Here is a 23,341-nt window from a genome sequence, read left to right on the forward strand (position 1 = left end):
TCACATCCCTTGCAAGCTGCTCTGCATTTATCCCCTCACGAGCAAGGACCCTGTCCGTGCAAAAGAAATAAGAAAATGAGTTAATGACCATCACCATGTGTAATCATTTTATGATGTAGTTTCTGCTTTAAGAAAAATGAAGGAAACCCAACTATTGTGGGATGTAAGAAGACGATCTCCACTCGCCCTAGAGGGAGACCAAACGAAACACAATGGGAACTACAAAATAGGATATTGTTTCAGAGGATTAAGTTAACCATGGGGCTTCATGAGTGGTGAGCCCGAAGTTATAAGCTCCCATTGGTGTTTGACATAAGAATGTATACAATACAAAAAGCACGGATGGAAGCAAAGAATGTTGGTCATCAAGTTTGGCAAGGGACAAAGTCATGTTAAAAATAGAGGAGTTGATTTCATCTACATATAACTACAAACGCAACATGTGAGTGTGAAAGTTGATATCGCTTAGTCGCAAGAAGTAGACAGTAGCAGCATGTGAGTGATTTCTGTGACAAAAGATGTAGAAAATACTATTTTTCCTCCTTGTCCCCTACTATGTAATACCATTTTAATTTGATCTTTTTTCCTTCTTTTTTTCCAAGCAAAGGGTTCAAGACCCAACATTACCCACAGAACCTGAAGAAACATACAACACAACAAGGACATTGTGAATAACACTTGTACACTTGTAGATGTGAATAACACTTGTACACTTGTAGAAGTGGCACCGTTAAATAACTTTATAGTTCCTTAACATAAGCTGACTTAGTGAGCCAATCAACCATGTTCACAGTTGATACCTTCTTTGATTATTCAAAGATTTCCAAATTGCAACTTATATTCAGTTGAAAAAACTGAGAAAATGTGTCACGGACTACTAAGAGACTAGAATTACTAAGTGATACAAAATAATAAATAAAAAAAAAGCTATAGGATAGGCATAGGGATCATAAAGTCAAACTAAGATACACCAAGTTACCAACAAACAACCCATAAGATAATTTTATATTTTTAATAATTTCTAAACATGCAATTAAAATTCATAACCAAAGAGTACCTTGTGACAGCAATAGATTGAGAAGGTGGTTTAGTCCTTATGGTCTTGGATTTAAGCTTCTGGAGTAACGCTTCTAATTGATCTAAGTTCCTCTGAAAAATGTAACCAAATTAATTCAAAGCCGGAGATAAACCAGAAAATGCATGAGATTTATTATTTTTGTTAAATTGCAATTCAACAACTGACTTTAGTTGTTTAAAAACAGATAAAGCATCATATTTATTCTTTAAAAAATAAACCCAAGTAAACATTCAATAAGCAGCAACAGATGACATATAATAGCAAAATTGACAATGACAATTCACAGGAGCAAGACATGCAAATCACTGTATATTAATTCCAAACGGGAATGTGCTAAACTTTAGTTGTCATGGCTTTAATTTGGGACTCTTTTACTAGCTGCTATGAATCCATTATATGCTAACAAGCAACTAAAATCAACCACTATTTGCCAAAAGTGTTATGCCTAGTTTATCATACCAAACAAATAAGTTTATGACTTCTATTTGGCTTCTTTTGAGTACAAAATAGCTACACCAATCAACTCAATACCATTCAATTAATGTCTTTACCGAAACAGTATCTTAAATCAAAATCTATATTAAAACTAATTTATTAGTTTCTGCTTCTTCATGAAGTTTCCCTTGGTCACTCTAAGTGGGAAGATCCGGAAAATGGTGGTTGAAGCCAAGGGTTCCAATGTTTCAAACTTGGAGCTTATCAACTTTCCAGGGGGTTATCTCTCATTTGAACTTGCCATGATAGCCATCTTTCTCCGATGATAACCATCTTAAGTGGCCAAGGTTGTCTTCCTCCCAAGGCTCCACCAATTCGAAACCTTGTGCATTGACTGGGCCTTTATGTTTTAAAGTTTTTGAAAAACACAGAATACATGTCTAGGTATACCAATTGGGAAAGAGGGTTTTCAGTTTATGTAATATTTAAAGGTACAACCACAAGCAATTAAAATGCTAACAATGAAACACAAAAGGGCACGATTTTAACTTATTTTGCTTCAAATCCTTTTCGCATATTCAAAGATGACTTTGTCAAGGCAAGTTAACAATTCGAAAACAAAATTTAACACTCCAAGTTAAGTAAACCCTTAATACTAACTTCTTCAAGCATTACCAAATAAGAAAACAAAAAGATCGACAACCTTACCTTCACGAACAGTTGCAGGTGGCGACAACACTCAAAAGGGCACAATTTTTCCTACGTGGCGGTGGTGCGAACAACACGACACACAGAGGTCAGGAAAACGCGACAATGTAGGGTTCCTTTTGCGGAGGTCACAGTGGTGTGATGGACATTCAGGCGAAACACTCGACAGCAGCTGATAGGAGATTTTTCAGACACAAGGGTTTTGGAGGTAAGCGTGTTCAATTAGCGTGCAACAGGGGAGCATATAAAGCACAATGTTAACGACGGTGCATTTCTAACACCGTCTTTGTATCTAAGTATTTCTACGACGGTGTGTAGTAATGCACCGTCTTAGATAAGTTCCAAAATGCCCCTGCCAAAGCTACAAAGACAGTGTTACAAAGAAACGTCATTGTAGACGAATAAAAATGTTATATATTTACGTAAATGTCACCACGTACACTACTACGACGGGTTATATACGACTGACGTAGAATGTGCGTCGTAAAATAGGGTTTTTTTAGTAGTGTATATATTTACACGCGTGTGTCTATGTGTTATGCAAACTCTTACTCCAAGGGGATTTTTAACTTTGAGCGATCATCTTAAACCCTCCCTTAACATAGAATACACATCCATCCATGCAGAGAGTCCTTTGACTGGTCCTATAGAAGAATTGTGATTTTATCAAAAATAGTTGAACACAGATAGTGACTTACCTCAACAAGACTTGCAATGACCTTAACTTCTAAAGGAGTTTGCCCACTCATCTATTCCATAAGCTCATTTAGCATTAGCTGCTACAAATTTTGATAGCACTAGATTAAGAGACCACCAAATACTCTCGACTTATTGACCGCCTATTCACATACAAATATGAATGAATATTCACATAATTATTGATCAACATCTATCAACATACCAATACCTCATAGGATACACATCCACCCATGAGGGTCAACAGTTACCCCTCTTTCACTCATGCATTTAGAAATTTCAAATAAAAAATTTATTTCCATTGAATACATCGTAATCACTAATTAATTACTTTTTAAATCAATTTCATGTGTAAATGTGTATAACATTAAGAAGGAGAGAAAAAAATCAGTCACTTGAAGCTTTTTCAAGATCTTTTCAACAATAAATCATGAAAATATAGTTTGTCATATATTTTCACTCAGTCAATACCTATACTCAACAAAAATGACAACAAAAAATCCCTTTGTTCTAGTGATGAACTAGCTTAGCCAATAGTCCTGCTAACTTAGTGAGAGTACCTGTTCAACAAGCAGTCACTTGTAGCTTAGCAAGAATGGTGACAGAGAGCTCCAGTGATATTCTTGCTTAGCGAGGATGACAATAGAGAATCCCATTTTCCGTTTGCATAGCTTGCTCAACTCAGGTTGCTAGCTTAACGAGTTATGTGCAGACCAATAGTTGCAAAATTCTCCTCTTCCAAAGTTCATTGAAAAAAAAATCATAAACAAGACCAAAACTTTCAACATTTCTCTACAAATCCACGTCACCAATAATGATCTTTCAACACAAGGAAAGCGATCAACATCATAATAACCCACCAATTATCACATAGTCATTCAAAAATTCAAACTTTCAAGAGCTTAAAAATTCAAACCCATCATTTACAAACATTTATAATTATCTCATTGATGAACAGAAGCATGTGATAGAGTTTTCCTTACCTCTTGTGGTCAATCTCAACTTAGATTATTAGGAGAAGGGAAAGATAGACACTGAGTTCAACGTGTGAGCTTTTTCTTTAACCCACCAACAACTCAACTATAGAATACAACAAAAACCCAAAAATGTTTTTGGAGGCCTGATGGTGGTTACATGTTTTGTTTCGTGGGTGCTGGAAGCTAAGGTTTTTCATAGTGGGACATATGGCGAATGGATGGTACACAGCTTTAATGATCACACATTCACACGCCATACTGGTTTACACAATTTGGTGGTGAATGGTTGTATAAGTATAGGAAATATATTTTTTGTAAAGCAAATATAGTTTTTGTCATTGGCTACCAGAAGTAGAGGGGGAAGGGATAACAGGACACTGAGGTTACAAATCTCATTTTGTCGTGCTTTGGATATTTGATGTAAAGGTTGGGTACCTCTTTTACCCCCTATTAATTCTCTTGTCTAATGAAATTACCTTTTGTTGTTAAAAAAAACTTATTTATTGTTTTTCATAACTTAAATGTCACTAAAACAAGATAATACAGGGTAAAATAGGTACTACAAAGTGAAGGGAGTAATTTCTAACACCACATGCATGAAAATGCATACTAATTAATCATCACGATCTTGCAATTTGTAGAGTTTTTTTGAAGATTAACATTTCATTAACTATATGGATGAAATGAGATTGATGACTATTCCCATACGGTATGTGGAAAATAATTTGCTTTGTATTTCTCTTTTACTATGTACTCCTTCTGTTTTTATTTATTAGACATTTTTTTTGTACATTTTTATAAGATTTTATTTCAATTGTTATGCGCATTGATTTTTTTATTAAATATCCTAAATTGTATTTTTTTCTCTCACTTATGAAAATTAAAAAGAAGATAAATTGGTTCATCTCAACAAGTTAACATTAAATTTGAAAAAATATTATAATTATAGATAAATTTAATAGTAATAACTAAATTAATCAATTTTTTTTAATAAATGTTAAATTAATAAATTAAGTCTTATAATTAAAGACAGTGGGAGTACATCTTAGTTCTACTATTTTCTTTGCCTCAGATCCCTCAAATCATATAATCCAAGGGAAAAGGAAGAACAAAGCGAGGAAAAGGAATTAAAAAACCACGGAAGCATTCACTTCGGGTTTGATATGTACACGACTTATTTATGTTACAACCACAAAAGAAGCTCTTTATTTGGTTCAACACGACTTGTTTACTTCACATTTTAGAGGACCTGCAAAGCGAGTGAGACTCGATACGGCTTTCCCAGGCTTTGCTATGATTTCTGCCTTGGGATTTTTTGCTACGTTTTTCCCAGACTGAACAAAGAAGGCTCCGTTCATCAATAAATCACCCTCTGATCTCCAATTCCAGTTCTTCCACACACTTTCTGGTGCATAGTCCCTTTTTGTCACCTATATCATGCAGCAAAAAGCCATTTATTAGTGCATGCATACAAATTAAAATGAAAAAATAAATAAATAAAACACTAAAAAAAAATTTGAAAATTTAATTATAAATTATATAAAGTTTATTAATATTATATACTTCTTTGGCATTTTAAAGTGTTTTTGTATTAGTATTCAATCATAAATTGTTATGCAAGTTTATTAATATTATATACTTCTTTGGCATTTCGGTCATTTGGGGCGATAAACCGGTTGCCCTGGCTGATGATGGTGGGTTGTTGGCTACCACCTATGGCGTACATTAGCCAATGCGTGTAGTCATTGTTAACAATATGAAAGAAGCCCCATCTGCACCTTGGCATCCTCTGAATCAATCCTTTCCCGAAATGGTTGAAAGCCAAAGTCACTTGCATGATTTTATCCCCCGAGTAGCTATCACTCGCACCAAATAATAATACCTGATCAATGACAAAATGAACAAATGTTACTGCCACACAACTACATAAGGAAGAAGCACATATTGAATATGAAGATATGAAAAAGTTTAAGAATCACAGAAGGGACACTACAGTAACACCACCTATAAAATAAGAATTTAATATCTACACATCATTAGCATAAAATTTTTTACACAATCTATCAACCGTATACTATGGTAGACATTACTTTTAACAATTTACTTCGACAATGCGTGATTGTGCATATATTATTTACTATAAAATCATATTATAAAGTGACTTTCTAACATAATTATGAAATCACATGGGTACTAGTCTTATGTCTAAACCTGTCCATACTACCACATTTCCATTATTTGAATTTCCAACTGTGTTCTAATAACAATAACAACAGAGTCTTATTTTACTAAACTACATGAATCAACACAATACTATTTGACACGGTTAAAAACTGTGTTCTAAGAAATATAAAAATTATTTCTACAGAAGTAGAAAGTAGAATTTGAAATATTATTTACTATAAAATCATATTATAAACTGACTTCATAACATAATTATGAAATCACATGGGCACTAGCTTTATATCTAAACTTGTCCATATTTCTTAAATACCACATTTCCATTATTTGAATCTCCAACTGTGTTCTAACAACAAAAACAATTTTACTTAGTGAGGTCAGCTATATAGATCAACAGAATGCTATTCGACACAGTTAAAAACTGTGTTACGAGAAATATAAAAATTATTTTTATAGAGGTAGAAAGTAGAATTAGAAATATTTACATCGTTATGTTTGGTAAGATGGCAGTTGGAGATGGTAACAGCAGTTGAAGCGCTAACGACATCGATGAGACCGTCATCGCAGTTGGTAAAGGAAACATGATCTATCCAAACATATGTGGATCCAAACACCGAAATGGCATCCCCATCACTCATGGCACGGACTCCATAGTGATCCATGGAGTCTCTGATGAGGCCACCACTACATTTCTTAATGTCATGAATGTGCAGACCGTGAATGATGATGTTTTTCACATATTGCAACGTTATTTGGGCACCCTCACTAATGTGCACATTGGCACCACGTGCATCTATGGTCTTATTATCCGTTAGCATGAGCTCCGCGTGAAGTTTAATGTTCATGTTTCGATCAAAAATGATCCACAGTGGCTCTCTTTGAATTGCAGCATGTCTCAATGTCCCTGGTTTAGGGTTTACGAGGTCATTGTCGGAAGAGTCGTTAACCACGTAAATTTTGCCATCTTTGCCCCCTGTTGTGCCATGGCCAAAGCCTAGGGCACAATCTGCTAGCCTCTTGCGGTTTTTCTCCCAATTGGGGTCACATCTCCAACATTTGTCAATGGGGTTTGTCGCCTTGCATGGACCATCGTATTGGTTTGATAAGCCCCTTCTTGAGTTGTTGGAGCCTCTCATTGCCCTACATTGCCAAAAACTTCTATTAATTTTCACATTCAATCATCAATTAATCGATTGATAAACACAAAGCGCAAAATTGTTAGTATGGTTTTAAATCATGATCCATATATAACCACAATTGCGACCGCAACATAAAGATTTTACGATTCTCTGCAACCAAATCATGACAAACACATTTTCACGCAATGTCAAGGATCGCAACGACAACAGCAATTTAAAACCACGATTGTTAGATATGCAGAACAATTAATACCTAATAAAAACTGTGCAAGCTTGTACTGAAGCATATCGCAAAATAATTGGTAGATTAAGAACTACATATTTTTGCAACCATTTAAGGAGAAATTAAACAATGCACATATATATACCTGATGACATGTGTATTGAACTCAGCGGTAACTTTCATGGGGTTCGGCTTGTAAGCTTGTTTTGCGGCTTCTCTTGCTTCTTTTAATCGCCTATGCCAGACATGATCGAAGTGACCTATGTTAGCGTTAAGGGTAGGGAATATAGCAAGACAAATTACGTAAAAGAATAGCAAACTGAACTTGCTAGTTTCCATGACTATTGTTTCTTTCTCTTGAAGATCTTTAATCGTGTGCGCCTTATGTTGTTTATTGTGTGCTTTTCAACCTATATATTTATTTATTTTGGCATTTTAAGTTCTCCTCCCGTACTTTGCGCTAGACCCAAATATAAATGGCACTACGATACTTGGTGCTATATCTTTGTGTGTGAGAATATATGATACAAATGGACAAGAGGAGTGGATATGCGTTAATTTCGCTGTATCTCCTATATACTCGATTGCTTGTGATTCTAAGCTTTTCTTAGATACGTAGTACCATAGGAATGTTAAAAGTTTCAAATTTGATTAGTAGGTGGAAGATTGAATATAGCAGCAATAAATCTAATTGAAGGATATATACAAAAATTTGAAGCGTGGTGAGGGAAGAGGGGAAAGCCTTTCCCGTTAATTAACAGCATGCTTGTTTTAGTATCTTTTGCTTTCTTTGTCCAAGTTTTGGATATTTTAGTACATATGGAAAGCATTGAGAACAATAAAAAAGCTGACAAGGTAAGGTACACACATTTATGGATATTATGAATTAGTAGTCTGCATTATAGGTTATGGAAAAACTGAATAATTAGAGAAATATTGTGAAACATTTTTTTATTAGCAAATTGGGAAACATTTATATACATACACTATTTACTAAGAAAAATCCACAGTCACATTCAACAAAAATAACTAATTATCTATAAATAAATAAAAACTAATTTCACAAAGGATATGTTTGATTTGTTACAAGATAAGAAAAACATCACACGATAAATATACAAGTTAGAAGATAATTTTTTATTATATACATTATTTAATGAATAATGGAAAATACAAATAAAATAATATAAAATTTACTAAAATACTTAATATTAATTATCTTAATATAATTTATATCAAATTTAATGTTTTACCCAAATAAAGAAAAAGATGGAGATTAGAATATAAAAAATATAGTGTTTTCTTTTTAAAATGATTATGTTAGTTAATTATTATTTTTTGATTATTAAAAAGATAGAAATAAAGATATATGTATCTTTTTAATACTTTATATCTGAGACAAAATGTTGTCACATTATTTTTAGAGTAACAAAAATTAGAAATTTTGTTATATCCTAGTCTGTTTGATTTGTATTGTCCCATATCTTTTCAAACTAAATGTGTAAAAAAAAAAAAAAAAAAACTTTTCTTGTCTAATATCATAATTTTTAGTGAATCAAACTAACCCTAACTCCATGAGTTTCCCCAATCAATAGTTACATTCTACAAAAATAACTAATTATCTATAAATAAATAAATAAATAATTTCACACCCTAATGTATTGGGATTCCTCCCCTCGCTCATTTTATAAGTAAGATTTTTCCAAAAAAAAAATAAACAATTAAGATTGTCATACAATTCTTCCAAAAATATAAATTGTGCATTTAAACGCATCAATTATAATTAATGTATATTTATCTTAATTATTTTAAGTAAAATAAACATTGTATATTATTTTAATTTAATTAAATGAATTAATTATGATTGCAAATTTCATTTCAAAATAACATAATCAAGAAAAACTATTCATGTTTGAATTATATAGCGTTAAATATAGTGTAATCATAGTTTGATTAATATTTGATATCTTTATTATTTGATTTAGAGTGGAACAAAGATTATTTAAAAAATCAATTTAAATATATCGTTGTCTTTAAAAATTGATTTAGGAAAATATCATTAAGGGAATCAATATAATATAAAGTGGATTTTAAATTATCATGCTTATTTGATTGGAAAAAAATATAGCTTTATCAAATATCTTTATTCTGTATGAAAAATATAACATTTTTATTAATATTTGATTTGAAGTGGAACAAAGTGAGAGAGGCTGAAAGCTATTCACATATATTATTTGATTTAAATATAGCATAACTTTTTCATTAATTGATATATTAATTTATTATTTAATTTAGAGAAAGATTAGCGTCAACTTAACTTATAAGTTAAAACAATATAGAATCAATCTAATATTTAGAGAATTTTAAATTATAAAATTTCTTTAATCTAATTTTTATCTCACATGGCACAAATTGAAGAAAATATTTTTTTTTGAAAGGCAAAATAATATTATTGTTACTGTTTTAGCCCAGAAGATGTGTTCCAAAACATGACAGAAAGTACAAAAGCATGAAAATAACAAGTTGTTTCCCCGTAACCAGAAAGTCCGATACATCATATGACTAACACAAGATATGATCTATGTAACTTATAGGCTTGAGAAACAAACTTATACTCTCGGTACCGCTCTGCCCCGTCTTGAGTTTGACAGGGAATTTCCTCTTTAATCCTAATGGATATAGGTACAAATAATATTTGATTTTTAAAAATAGGGATGAATCCGTCTTATATCTGTATCCGCCCCCATATATCACGTATGAGTAATAACAAAATTATTTATATTTTATGTAACATATTATTTAATTAATCTTTTGTTATTATTTTTCTTTGCAACTAAAGTGCATAAGTATGTCACTTTGAGATTTTTATTACAATAATTATAATTATCAGGTCATGATTGATTTTTACATTCATTTGGTGATAGGACTAGAAATTGGGATTGAACATCCATATGATGGAGTACTACTAAAACTACATACACCCTATTGTCATGCCTTATTGTCATGCCTAGTAACTTGTGTGTTCCTTGATCGGAAAAACCAAGCAAAGGGCTATCTATCTCCTGCTACTGCATAACCCAAAACTCCTATCTCATCCTTCCAAATTGAATATTCCTTATATATAATATGCATTGTTGAAAGAAAGCGAGTTGCATACACCACATCAAGCAAAAAAATCAGAATCCATAATAATCTCAAACATAACTCATGCTAGTAGCTCCTGTCGAGTGCTTTTCAAAACTCCACAAAAACAAATTGAAGAAAATATATCTTGGAATGTAGTCCTCTACTCTAATACTTATATAAACCAATGGTAGTATATTTTATCAACTCTGATATAATTATTTTTCTTGTAAATATAATTAATATAATTATTTTCTCATAAAAAAAATACTCCAATACTTTTAGTAATTATTGCAAACTACAAAAATAAATTTAAGAGATTAGAATTCAAATATAACTGAATAAATTTTTATTAGAATTTGTCCAATTACACCAGCAAATCCAATCATATAATTATAATTATAATTGACAAAAATAAAAGGTAATTCATTAATTAAGAAATTTTCCATTTTTAAACTTCTTTTGAAATGTTAAACTATTTTTAAAAATGTTATGATATTATTTAAAAAATTTAAACTAAGAAAATTGGGGATAGTTAAGTAATTTTGAATTTATCAATTTTTAGTTATTTGAAATTTTTTAAAATGCTTTTTGAAACTTTAAAGTTTTCAAAATTGTTATAAATTCTTGGTTTTAACAAAATAATTGAGATCACAAAATTAAATTCAAATTTACTAATTTCAATTATTTTGAAAATTTGCTATACATGTTTTTTTAAAAGTTTATAATGGAAATAATATAAACCGTCAGATTAAATGAAATTAATGGGTAGGATTTAGTGTAAGAGGTATATTAGATTAGAATTTTGAAAGATTTAAAGAAAAAAAAATTTTTAAAAAAAAGTCTTTGATTTTTTTCAATCTAGACTTATAAATGACACAAATAAGATTTTTTATAAAAATAAGTTTTTTTGATATCTAATGATATTAAATGAAAAATTCTTACAACTTTAAAAAGTCATTTGAAATTTAAAAATATAAATATTTCAATGATTTTTTTTAACATAAATTTTGATGAATTTTATTTGACTTTTCAATAAAATAATATATTGAGACTTTCTTGATTTTTTTTTTCTTTTTTTCTCGTTACTCATAATTCGTTCTTTTAAGGGATCCTTAGTAACTCATAGTTTAGTCGAAAAGTAAGTAAAATGTTATTAATAATTATTTTCGTAAAAGATCGAAGTTAAATGCAATCCAAACAATTTAAGTTTAACTTCAATGCATTAACTATTTGTATACAATCACTTGATTTCTTGAAGACAATATAGACCTTCATGTATGATTATGATAATCTTCAATTACGGCATGTTAATTTATTAGTGTCATATACAACTCTATTTTTATTTTCCCTTATTTATTTATAACAATTTTTCTTTATTGAAAGGTCAAACAACTTATTTGGTCCTTTATTTTTATTTGTTTTGTTCAAAATAATCTTTTACATTTTAGAAATTCATTTTAATCATTTATCTTAGACTAATGTAATAAAGATATGACCATTAAAAACCACCACAAAATATAAAAAAATATTAAATTATTCATTTGATTTTTATAGTTTCACGGTTCGTATCTTTTAGTTCCAGTAACTTTTTTAGTCCCTATATTTTTTATTTTAATTCTCTTTTATTTTCCTATAGTTTAAAAGTAATCTTTTTAGTCTTATAATTTATATTTTATTTTTTTTAGACCCCATAGTTTGAAAGTGATATTTTTAGTCTCTATAATTTATATTTTAATTACCTTCACTACTACAAAAAAAATATAAAAATAATTAGTTACAAATTATTTATCAATTATTAATTATTTTTTTATTATAAATTATCTTGAAATAAATGAGTTATATATTACTTACTAATTTAGTAATATAAAAATATAAAGACTAAATTTTTCAAAAAAACTAAAAAGGAATTAAAATATAAAGAATAAAATTAAAAAAATACTTTTAAACTATATAGATCAAATAATAAAATTTTCAAAATATATAGGTCAAATAAGTAATTAAAAAAAATCTTAATCTTTCTTTTTTTGTTCTCTTTTCTCCTTTCTCTCTCTTAAATCCTTCATCAGCTCCCTCCTCCTTCCGCCGTGCGTCCTTATACGTTTAACACCATGGCCATGGAACTAGATCGCAAAAACAAGGTCAAATCTGATCTCGAATCCTTCCTCAGAGCGAAACGGTACTACCACCGCCTCGGTCGTGTCTGGCAAAAGAGCTTCCTTCTGTACGGTACCTCCGGCACCGGAAAATCGAGCTTCGTCGCCGCCATCGTCAATTTCCTCTCCTACGACATCGACCTCTGCCAAATCCCTAGCGATTCGGATCTGAAATTGCTCCTCCTCAAAACGACGCCGAGTTGGGCTATTAAATCGGTTATCACTGCCTTGCAAGCAAACGGTGATGGCAGAAGGTGCGGCTTGATCAGACGGAAGACGGAGGATGATCTAATGGATGAACCATATGGGGTTGTGTGCGATGAGGATCTCCATAAGTTAAGGATTTGCGGAAACTGTACGATTTTGGGGGGCAAGCTTTTTTTGTTCATAGCCGAATTAGACACAACATTTGTTCATTGGATGCAACATTGGAATTAGAACTCTTGGAAAGCGTTGGTAATTTGTACGGGACTGTAAATCTTTAGACATAGATTGATAAGTTGCATAGGCAAAAGAAAATTATCCAGTAGAGTTTGTTTCCTCATTTTGATGATGGCGTCGAAGACGGGAGGATGCGTGAACGGAACGTGAAAGGACGCACGGAAGAAGGATGGAAGAAAGAGAGAGGAGGAAGGATTCAAGAGAAAAATTATATATTTTGTAACGGATTTAAGTCTTTCATATCTTTATTTTATTAATGTTCTTAACTTTATGAAATGATTATTTTGAATTAATTTAAAAAATTAAAAGATTAAAATAAATTTTATAAAAGATAAATAATTTGAAAAAAAAAGATAAAATATTAAATATGACATTTGACCTTATTAAAATATAAATATAATCATTTTTATGGATTATAGACACATAGATATTTTGATCATCGATTTTATCTTTTTGTATTTGTGATTTTTTTATGACACTCCATGTAACATATTTAATTTTTTATTATTAATATAAATACAAAAATTCTTAGTTATACATTCAAATGGAGATTTACTTCAACACTAGTAAGGCCTACAAACTTAAATATATTTTCTAGCATGTTAACATGTTGGAAAATTTGGTTGATGAGGAACATCATCGTGGATGTGATTATTACACAAAGTCGGGATCAACAAGAAACCTTTTATCCCTCCTGATGCACCTATCCTAGAGCATGTCTTTCCTACTTGTGGATGTTATTTTTTGTTTTGATAACTAATACTTTATTTTGTTTTTCCTTTAAAAAAATCATTTGTTGTAAAAAAAACACTTACAAGATAACCTAATTATTAGCTTGGACAAATTAAGGATATTGAAGGTTTGTTGGGGTTTTATGAGCGAAATAATAATGCATAAAGTCCATTCAAGTCTTATGAATTAATGTTTTATAAATTTATTAAAATCTAAACTACACAATTCAAATAATAAAAGTCTTTTAAAAAATCTTAAAAGTTATTACATTTTTATAAGAAAAATTAAAATTTACAGGATTTTTGTGCTCAAAAAATCTTTTGAAATTTTAATCTAATACACTTCTTAAGTATAAGTATAATATTTTGCATTTGATGTAAGCAATCATAACTCTCTCTTTATATATATATATATATATATATATATATATATATATATATATATATATATATATATATATAATTTAATAATATTTTTACTAAGTGTTAAAAAAAATGTTTCCAATTAAAATCACATGTACAATAATATGTAACTATTAACACTTAGCTTCAGAATTTAATACATTTGTTAAAATAATATAAAAGTCAAATTGCTTAAACCTACTTGTAGTAGATAAGAGACAACTCAATAATGCCATAAAGAATTGAACATTTAAAGTTATATTTGTTCACTTGTTTGTAGGCCTCCTCAGATTAAAATACGCCTTTGAAAAATTATGACACCTTGTTTATTAAGGTTAAATATCAAGTGCTTAATAATACATTAAGTAAAAATTACTCACTCTCATTTATTTTTTGAGCTTAACATAAAATTAAATAAAAATTATACATAATTATAAGGAAAATAATAATTTCATGTATAAAACAAATATTAATCTATTAAAATTGTAAGATTATAATAATAATTTAAAATATTTATTATATTAGAATAATAATAGGGTGAGGGCGAGGCAGGGGCATACTTGACTCCATCCCCAAACCCAACTTTCTCCCTGAATCCAAATTTCATTCTAGTCAACTCGATTTTTTTCCATTAAAGTCAAAACAGGTTGGGATCGGTTCGTGGCCCAGTACACTTGCCATGCCTACCTTGTAGGCCCCAGATGCAAATTAATTAAGAAGCAGGAGTATAGGAATATTGGTGTGGGAATAATGTTCCTTTGAATTTGTCTCCTCGAGTGGCAGGCTTGTTAAGATGGCAGACACCAACAGATGGATGGATGGGTTACCCTTAATACAGATGGCTCTTCTACAGGAATCGATGAGGTAGCTAGTTGTGGAATGTAGAGGTCATATAAGGGGTTCTGCGGGTAATTACTTGTGTGATTTTTCTAAGAAGGCGAGCAGAGCAAATGCATTCATTGCTGAACTATGGGGTGTTTATGAAGGTTTGAAGTTGGCTCAGAATAGAGGCTTTAAAGTTGTTATTGTTCAAGTTGATTCCCAAGTTATTGTTAACATTCTTAAGGGAAAGAAGGATGGGAGTGCTCAGGGATGGTCACTTGTTAGGAAGATTCGTTTGTTGTTTAGTGCTGATTGGAGAACAAAGGTGTTTCATGTGTATCGGGAGGCTAATATCTGGGCGCATATGTTGGCTAAGATGGCGATAAACTTGGATGGTGAGTGTGTGATGTTTGAGCATCCTCAGGTTGAATTGTCTCAGCTGTTGGAAGCTGATAGAAGGACAGTTTCTACTCTGGATCGTTTAGTTGCTCTGTAATTTTTCTTTGAGTGCTGCTAGGTGCACCCAACAATTATTGGGAAAAGACCTTTTAGCCCCTCAACATTTTTAAAAAAAAAAATAACTCTCGCCTCTCTCTCTCCCGCGCTGCATGCTTCTTCTTCCTCGGACCTTTGTGCTTCTTCATTCTTCTGCATCTTCTTGAGTTTCTGCATCTTCTTCATTCTTGCCGTGATTGTTGTCGTGAACCTCCTCGAACCTCCCAAGTGAACTTCGCGTTTCGCCTCCCAAGCCATTGCCGCCATTCTTCTGCTTCTTCTTCGTGTCTCGTGGTGCTTTTTCTTCACGTTTCTACTTCGTCTTCGCCGTCCACCGTCGAGGGAGCTTCGTGACCGTCCATAGTCGAGGTAAGGGCCGTGAACCTTTTGTTTTTTCCACCATTGTTGCCTGCGATGGCGGAAACCGCTATCGGGAAGTTGTTGTGCTTTTTATGGATCACGTGATCCGTAAACTACTAAAAAATAGTTTACGGATCACGTGATCCGTAAAAGTCACAGCTTCATTTTAATTAGGAATTTTGGTATTTTTATTTACATATCCATGTGAAAAATTGCCTATTTCTGTTCATTCAAGGTTAATTTAATTCCTTCAACTATTTAGGAGTTTTTAATTTAGGTCCCTAAACTAAAAAAATAGTAATTGTGTCGTTGATCTTGTAAAATATTTGTAATTGAGCTCTTAAGATTTTTAAAGCCACCACAAATTGTCATTTTCTGACAATTTCATGCTATTATAAGGCTTCAAAATAGAAAAGCATATTTTAAACAAAAATGTGGCTGCTCCCAAGTAAGGCCCGTACCCAAGTGCCAAAGATATGCTTTTTTTATAGTTCAATTAGTTGAGAAGTCTTGTGCCTCAAGCCCATGAGGACATGAACAAGCTTATGACCTTTGTCACTTGAGAGCCAAAGAAAAACCATACAATAGCAGCATGAATTAAGATTTTAAAAGGCTTTATTTGATAAAATATTATGGTATTCAATCAAGATTTTTAAATAATATAAATAAATCTTGTGATATTCAATCATCACTATCATAATTTTGTATGAATGTAACAAAATTTGGTGGTATTCTAAAAAAAATCTTCGATAGATAAATGTCACTTAGAATGAATTTCGATAGATTTCTCATGACATTTTAGTATAATATATAATGTCACACCTATCTAGCAATTTCACCCAAACTGTTGAGACTTTTCTAAACTCTCATTCTTTCTTTTTTAGTGGATAGTTAAACTTTTCTTTATCCCATCACATATAATTCCTTCTCTCTTATTGAAGGTTGTCCAGACATTGGTATACTTAGTCATCTTTTCTTTCAATTCTACATAGCTTCTCTATGATAGGCTAAAAGATCTTTCTACTTTTTCTCTTTTTTTGCTTTTATCAATTTGTTTAGATAAGGAATCTTCATCTTCAATATCACTAGTTAATTAACAAAGACCATACTTTTGAATATGTTGTTCAAATCCAAGAAGAAGAAGGAGTAGATGTTAATGTATGAAGTGCTAGTATAACTTTGAGAGGAAAGGGATTTTGCTTTTTTATTGGGATAATCTATGAGAAGTTGTCTTCTGTTTTGAATGTTGATCGGTCATTCTTTATCTAGTTGCTCCAAAAATTATAGGTTGAACCAAATGAATAAGCATAAAGCTTGACCAGTCCACATAAGTGAGGCTTCTATTTGCCAAAAGATGAGGAGTATTAATTGTTAACATTGTCTGAAAATAGTGCTCATCAACATAACATTTGTGTGGTTTGCAGAATTCTTTGAGCTTAGGATAGTAAGTATTGTCTTCAACTATCCTAAGAGCTAGTTCTCGGTTAATTTCAAACCACTGAGAGCCTTTTCACCAGTCACTCATGTTGATTTCAAATTATTTTGTTTGGTATTAGAAGCATATTCCCCCAATGAGTGAGAAAAGTGTACAAAACCTATTAAAACATGCACACCTCACTAAAAAATGATACAATAATTGCCACAAATTTTGTGTAGGAAATCAGTTTTGAACACTAGAGAAAAAACACATTTAATAGCATGAACAAACAATTTATAAAGACTAAGGATAAGATCATGAACAAAGCATGAGCCAGAAACCCAAGGATCAAGAGGGAATAAAGGATCATCAAGAAACAATATGGAGTTGCTTCCATTTCAAGAAGATTGATTTCTTCTTTCTTTGGCTTTGTTCATCTAATATCAATAATATTAGGATCCATAATCAATTTCCATTCAATCATATAGTGTACTGAATAAAAACTAACTCGATAAAAGCCTAACATGTGTAGACTTTCTTGACATGCCTTTCTTGACATACATGTCCTACAATCAATGAAAGCCTGACAGCTTGCGCGACTTTCAGTCAATGAAATTTGCGTTAGACCAATGAAATTTGAGTGAATGAAATCGGTGATTGAATTTGCGGCACTCATTTGCAGATCATGGTTAGGACCAGAGGATTAGGTCGTGCCTTAGGTCAGGTTACTGGCAGAGGTGTGGGCAGAGGAGATCATGATGATTCCGATGATGCTCCGCAGCGTCGACGATCTACTGCATCCGCACGGAGGCAGCGAGTCGCTGTGACTGCGGCGCATAATGAGCCAGTGGTCCCTACGCCAGATGTTCAGGATGACCCGATGGAGGCATCAGCTGCTGTAGAGGACATTGTGGTAGACATTCCTGCGAACACAGGCGCGGAGGCTGCTGAGGATGAGCATGAGGGATTTTCGGGTGGTCCGAGTGACCCATCCGTGTTGACCTAGTATGTGGATCACGTTGCTTGCAACGTATGGACGGGAGAGGTATTTATACTATTTATTTTTAGTTACTTGTAAATTATACTTTATGATTGAAATTAGTTTTCCTTTAAATGATGATTTTAATGAATTTTGCATTCCTTTATACTTCAATTCAGGAGCGTCCTGAATTGAAGCTATCCTCTCATGGGAGGAAGGTCCACAGTTTAGGCAGGCCTGTCCCAGCCATTCAGGGACTTGTTGCTGGTACAGGACTAAGTCCTCTGATCGCGTGTTCTGTAGACACCGGCAATCGGGGATTTTTGTCCGCATTTGTCGAGCGGTGGCACCGGGAGACGTCTAGTTTCCATCTCCCGGTGGGAGAGCTCACCATCATGTTGGACGACGTCTTCTCGCTTTCATATTCCCATGATTAGCGACTTACACGCTTTTGAGCCCTTGCACGTGGACGATGCGGTTCAGATGCTGGTGGACTTATTGATGGTCTCTACAGAGTCTGTTAGGGCTGAGACAACCCAGTGTCGTGGACCGTACGTACACCTGCAATGGATACGTGAAATATATGAGCGCCGATGCCAGGCAGGTCATTGGACAACTGCGGCTCGCACATATCTTCTTCATCTTCTAGGTTGCACTCTGTTTGCTAACAAGAGTGCAACCAATGTCCATGTTGTCTACTTGGAGGCCCTTCGTGACCTCAGTATGACGAAGAGGTACGCCTAGAGAGTGGCTGCTTTGGTGCATATGTACGACCAGCTGAACGATGCATCTATGAGCCACAGCCGACAGCTTGACGGTTACATCACACTACTGCAGGTAACAAATATGTTTTTTATTCGTTCAACCTCAACATTGTTCAACTTTAAATTTTGTTACACTTTCATTATTAATGTCTATAATTTTGATGTTACATCTGTAGTGCTGGATTTACGAGCACTTTCCATCAGTCGTGGACTCCACTGCTGATCAAGAGTACGACGAGAATTCTCCGTGTGCATGTAGGTGGATTGCGACCAAGAAGACCGTGAAGAGCATTCGTACGCCGGCGTACAGGGAGCGCCTGGACCGACTCCGGATTCCGGATGTCTGTTGGATCCCTTATGGGGAGCACCGGGAGGTCCGGGACTTCCACGTCAGATCATGCTATTTCGGTCTCTTACGCTGGGGGCCTGTTGCTATTTATTACCGACCGGAGAGGGTCGTGCGGCAGTTTGGCTACACACAGACCATTCCTGCTCCTCCTGTCGATTCATGGATCTCGTATGATGATATACACGACAGGTGGATGCACTACGAGGATCATATCGTTCCAGCAGGTGAGGTGTGCGTTGTGTCAGGCCAGTGTTCCAGTGACTACATGGATTGGTTCTTCCGCATCTCCCATCCTTTCATGACACCAGGTCACGCATTAGATCCTCTGCCTCATGGTCACGCCCCGCAGCCCCGAGTCGTCCCTCAGGCCCCGCAGATGGATATCCCTCATGTGCCAGAGCCAGGAGCATCGTCGACATCTGCGGAGGAGCCTAGACATGCAGTGGTAAGTAATACTAATAATCTACGTTATTTACCTCAATATTTTCATAATAATTTGTGTAATCAGTTTGTTTTGTATGTAACAGGAAGTTTGTGATGACATTGCTGAGAGGTTGGAGCGTCATCTGAGTCTAAGGGTGGTCACGCTTGGCTCATCGACACATGAGGTGATCGAAGAATGCCTCAGGTTGGCCAGGAGTGTGACACAGGATCATCTAGTATATGTTAGGTCTAGACACAAGCGGTGCACGGATCAGGCGTAGTTTATGTACATATTTTATATTGATATTCCATGTATATACAGATATTGTACATGAATCCATTTCATGAGTATTGTTGGTTTTATTTATTTTCATTAGTAATGTTAGTTTTATTTATTTCCATTGATTGTGTATTCCATTTGTGTCTATATACACGCATGTTATTAAAATGGTCTAGTTAACTTAGTTATAGTATATGTAAATTATTATAAATGGTCTAGTTAACTTAGTTTACCAACTAATAAAAAATAATTTGAAATATAGCTTTAAATATAATTGAAATAAAGAAGTTGAAAAGAGTGTAGAAAAAAAAAATTAAACAAAAAATAGACATCATTCGTTATCTAAGATCCTTATTTTATATAACGTACTAATATTTTTAAATTCTCTTATAATTACTATTTTTCCACTTATATTAATGATCATGTAAAAAAATATATTATAAAGTAGTTAGTATTTTAATTTTTAATATAATACTTATTATTTTTTTATATTCTTTATAATATTAATGATATGATTAATTATAAAAATAAAAAATAAATTAATGATGATAATATTAATTTTATAAAATTATTATTATCTTTGATGTATTTATTGATTTTTATTAATATGTATAAAATAACCTTAAACAATATCTTTAAATATGTTGTATATTTAATAAATTATTATTTTTCTCTTACGGATCAACTTGATCCGTAAGTCTTTTACGGATCAACTTACGGATCAAGTTGATCCGTAAGAGAAAAATCAAATAAGGACAATTTTACCCTTTTTTTTAGAATACTGGGTGCACCAGCAATAATGCTGGGTGCACCTAGCAACACTCTTTTTCTTTTGGGTCTTTGGGCACGTTTAATCAATTTTTTTTATTACAACTACCACTTATGTTTAACATATTATGCAAATTGACCCTCCAAAAGAGCTTAGCAAAAGAAATCAACAAAGGATATTTAATTTAAGAGAAATGAGACATAAATTTTATAATATTTATATTTTTTTCTTTTTTTTTTCTTTCTTTCTAGATCTTATAACATGGGTGTTAATGAAACATTTTTCTTAATTTAATAATTATATTTGGTACCAATACGAGTTAAAAGGAAACCTAAAATTCAATTGAACATTAAATATTGACAATTATAATAAGCAAAGCAAGGAACTGCTTTTCCATATACCTAGGTCACACCCTTACACGGTCTTGCAGGACAAGCATGGAATAAGAATGTTGAATTAATCATGGAAAGCAAGCCATCCAATTTCGTCATATCAGGGAAGGCTAAACCTATAAGAGCATTTAGCTTCTTCCTATGGTTTTCTTCTATAAACCGTGCAATAACTAATAATTAATCCTTGTCACATCTTTTCAACACAAACATCTTTAGAAGGCTTATATATATTGGTTGATACTTAATTGCTGGTTTAATTCATTCTCTATATGGCCAGTGAGGCAGGTATTGCAAGACGGGTTGGAACAAGAACAAGCTCAGCAGCACCAGTGGTTGAAGAGATCGTACCTAATTCGGAATGAACAGACGACCATTCAGGCCATTTTCTTCTTGTAGATCTTCCTGGTATTAATTCAAACACCTCATCATGCTTTTAGCTATGTCACGAATAATATAATTACTGAAATGTCGAGTGTATATATATATATATATATATATATATATATATGCATGCAGTTGTAAATTTGTAGTAGAAAACTCAAAACACAATATTGCGACAATTATAGTTCTGCACCACAATTTTAAAGCCATTGCACCTGAATAGTTTTTTTTTACATTAAAAAAATTGTTCATATATACGTACAAAATATCAATTAATGTTTCTTGTTTTTTTGTTCACGGCTTGTTATATTTTTACTACTAGAAAAAAATGTCATATAGGTGTGATGATCATAAATTAACTCCTAATGATTTTTTTTTTATCGATACTACGAATCTATACTAATAAAATAAAAATATACTAACAAATAATTTCATTCACACAAAAAATTGATTCATAATGAATTAATCTCTATAATGATAATTGAATGTTTATGATTAAAGGTTACACCGATAGATAATCTTAACCATTAACAATGTGTATATAGTAGCTGGTATTTTTTTATGCTTTGATTTGGTTGGTCTATTTTATTTTATATATTCATTAATCTCTTTGTCATATGTTTGTTATTAATTGCTTGGTGAAGGGAGAGGAAAAGGTCATATATTCAATTTTTTCTTTAACAAAAATTTAATAATTAACCACTATCATTCATTTGCCTATAAAAAACATAACTTCTTTTTCATATCTTATATCAGAATTCAGGAAGGAGGAGGTGACCCTTCAAGTTGATGGTTCCACTGGCCGTATAATTGTGAAAGGCGAAAGGCAAACAAATGAACAGAAACGAGTTCAGTTTGAGCTGGCCTTTCCATTGCCTCCAGATTCAGATGTGGATAACATATCCGGAAACTATGACAGTGAAATCCTTCACGTGCATGTCCCCAAGCAAGCTTCACATCAAGAGCACAACAAAGAAAGTAGTGATATAGAGAAAGCTTCAAATTATGGCAGTGTTGAAATGCCACAAGAAATTGAAAGTGAGGAACACAATGTTGTTGATGAGGGAAGGAATCATGGTCATGAACAACATAAGGAAGATAGAGAGAAGAAGAAAGAAAGAAGAAATGAAAATGCACAACACATGGATGATTATTATTCTAAAAAATTGACAAGTAAGTTGGAGCAAAAACGCGACATGTCAAGAGCTCTAGAGGAGGTTTTGATGAGAAACAAGGGAGTTGTTACAACTGCAGTTGTGGCCTTTTCTTTTGGGTTGTATGTATCTAATAAGTTCCATTCATGGAAAGAACCATAAGTGGAGTCCCTTCACGACATGCATGATGCATCCGTATGATGAATATGCATATACCAACCTGCTTTTGTCTCGTGCATATTGTGTATATATACAAGTAATAATAACATGTGTACCATGCTGATATTATAAGTAATAATATGTGGACGTACTTTATCTATTTTTTTCCCACTACTAAAAAAAGGTTTTTTTACAACACACCTTCAAGGTCGGTCACTTTATAAACGTTGTAGTAGGCTGTGCGGTGGCATTTATGCAAATATTTAACTTCTACAATGACGTTTGATTATTTTTACGACACACCTTC

The 23,341-nt window shown here is 32.6% G+C and overlaps 3 protein-coding genes and 1 pseudogene across 3 annotated transcripts; 3 read left to right on the forward strand and 1 right to left on the reverse strand.

Moving 5' to 3' along the window:
• Nucleotides 1-4,863: 4,863 nt before the first annotated feature.
• On the reverse strand, nt 4,864-7,807 carry LOC114409749 (probable pectate lyase P59). Its single transcript, XM_028373327.1, has 4 exons — nt 7,583-7,807; nt 6,561-7,215; nt 5,534-5,776; nt 4,864-5,324 (listed from the first exon to the last, which is right to left on the reverse strand). The coding sequence occupies exons 1-4, from the start codon at nt 7,774-7,776 to the stop codon at nt 5,109-5,111; spliced, it is 1,308 nt and encodes a 435-aa protein (XP_028229128.1). The 5' UTR covers nt 7,777-7,807; the 3' UTR covers nt 4,864-5,108.
• A 10,262-nt stretch (nt 7,808-18,069) lies between these two features.
• LOC114410831 (protein MAIN-LIKE 2-like) lies at nt 18,070-18,800 on the forward strand. Its single transcript, XM_028374749.1, has 2 exons — nt 18,070-18,378; nt 18,543-18,800. The coding sequence occupies exons 1-2, from the start codon at nt 18,070-18,072 to the stop codon at nt 18,798-18,800; spliced, it is 567 nt and encodes a 188-aa protein (XP_028230550.1).
• A 328-nt stretch (nt 18,801-19,128) lies between these two features.
• Nucleotides 19,129-20,180, forward strand: LOC114410832 (protein MAINTENANCE OF MERISTEMS-like). Its single transcript, XM_028374750.1, has 3 exons — nt 19,129-19,200; nt 19,304-19,921; nt 20,004-20,180. Exons 1-3 carry the CDS (start codon nt 19,129-19,131, stop codon nt 20,178-20,180), a joined length of 867 nt encoding a protein of 288 aa, XP_028230551.1.
• Nucleotides 20,181-21,512: 1,332 nt separating this feature from the next.
• On the forward strand, nt 21,513-23,196 carry LOC114408197 (annotated as a pseudogene).
• The last annotated feature ends 145 nt before the right edge of the window (nt 23,197-23,341 follow it).

The sequence above is a fragment of the Glycine soja genome, chromosome 4 (assembly GCF_004193775.1).
Source record: "Glycine soja cultivar W05 chromosome 4, ASM419377v2, whole genome shotgun sequence".
NCBI lineage: Eukaryota > Viridiplantae > Streptophyta > Magnoliopsida > Fabales > Fabaceae > Glycine > Glycine soja.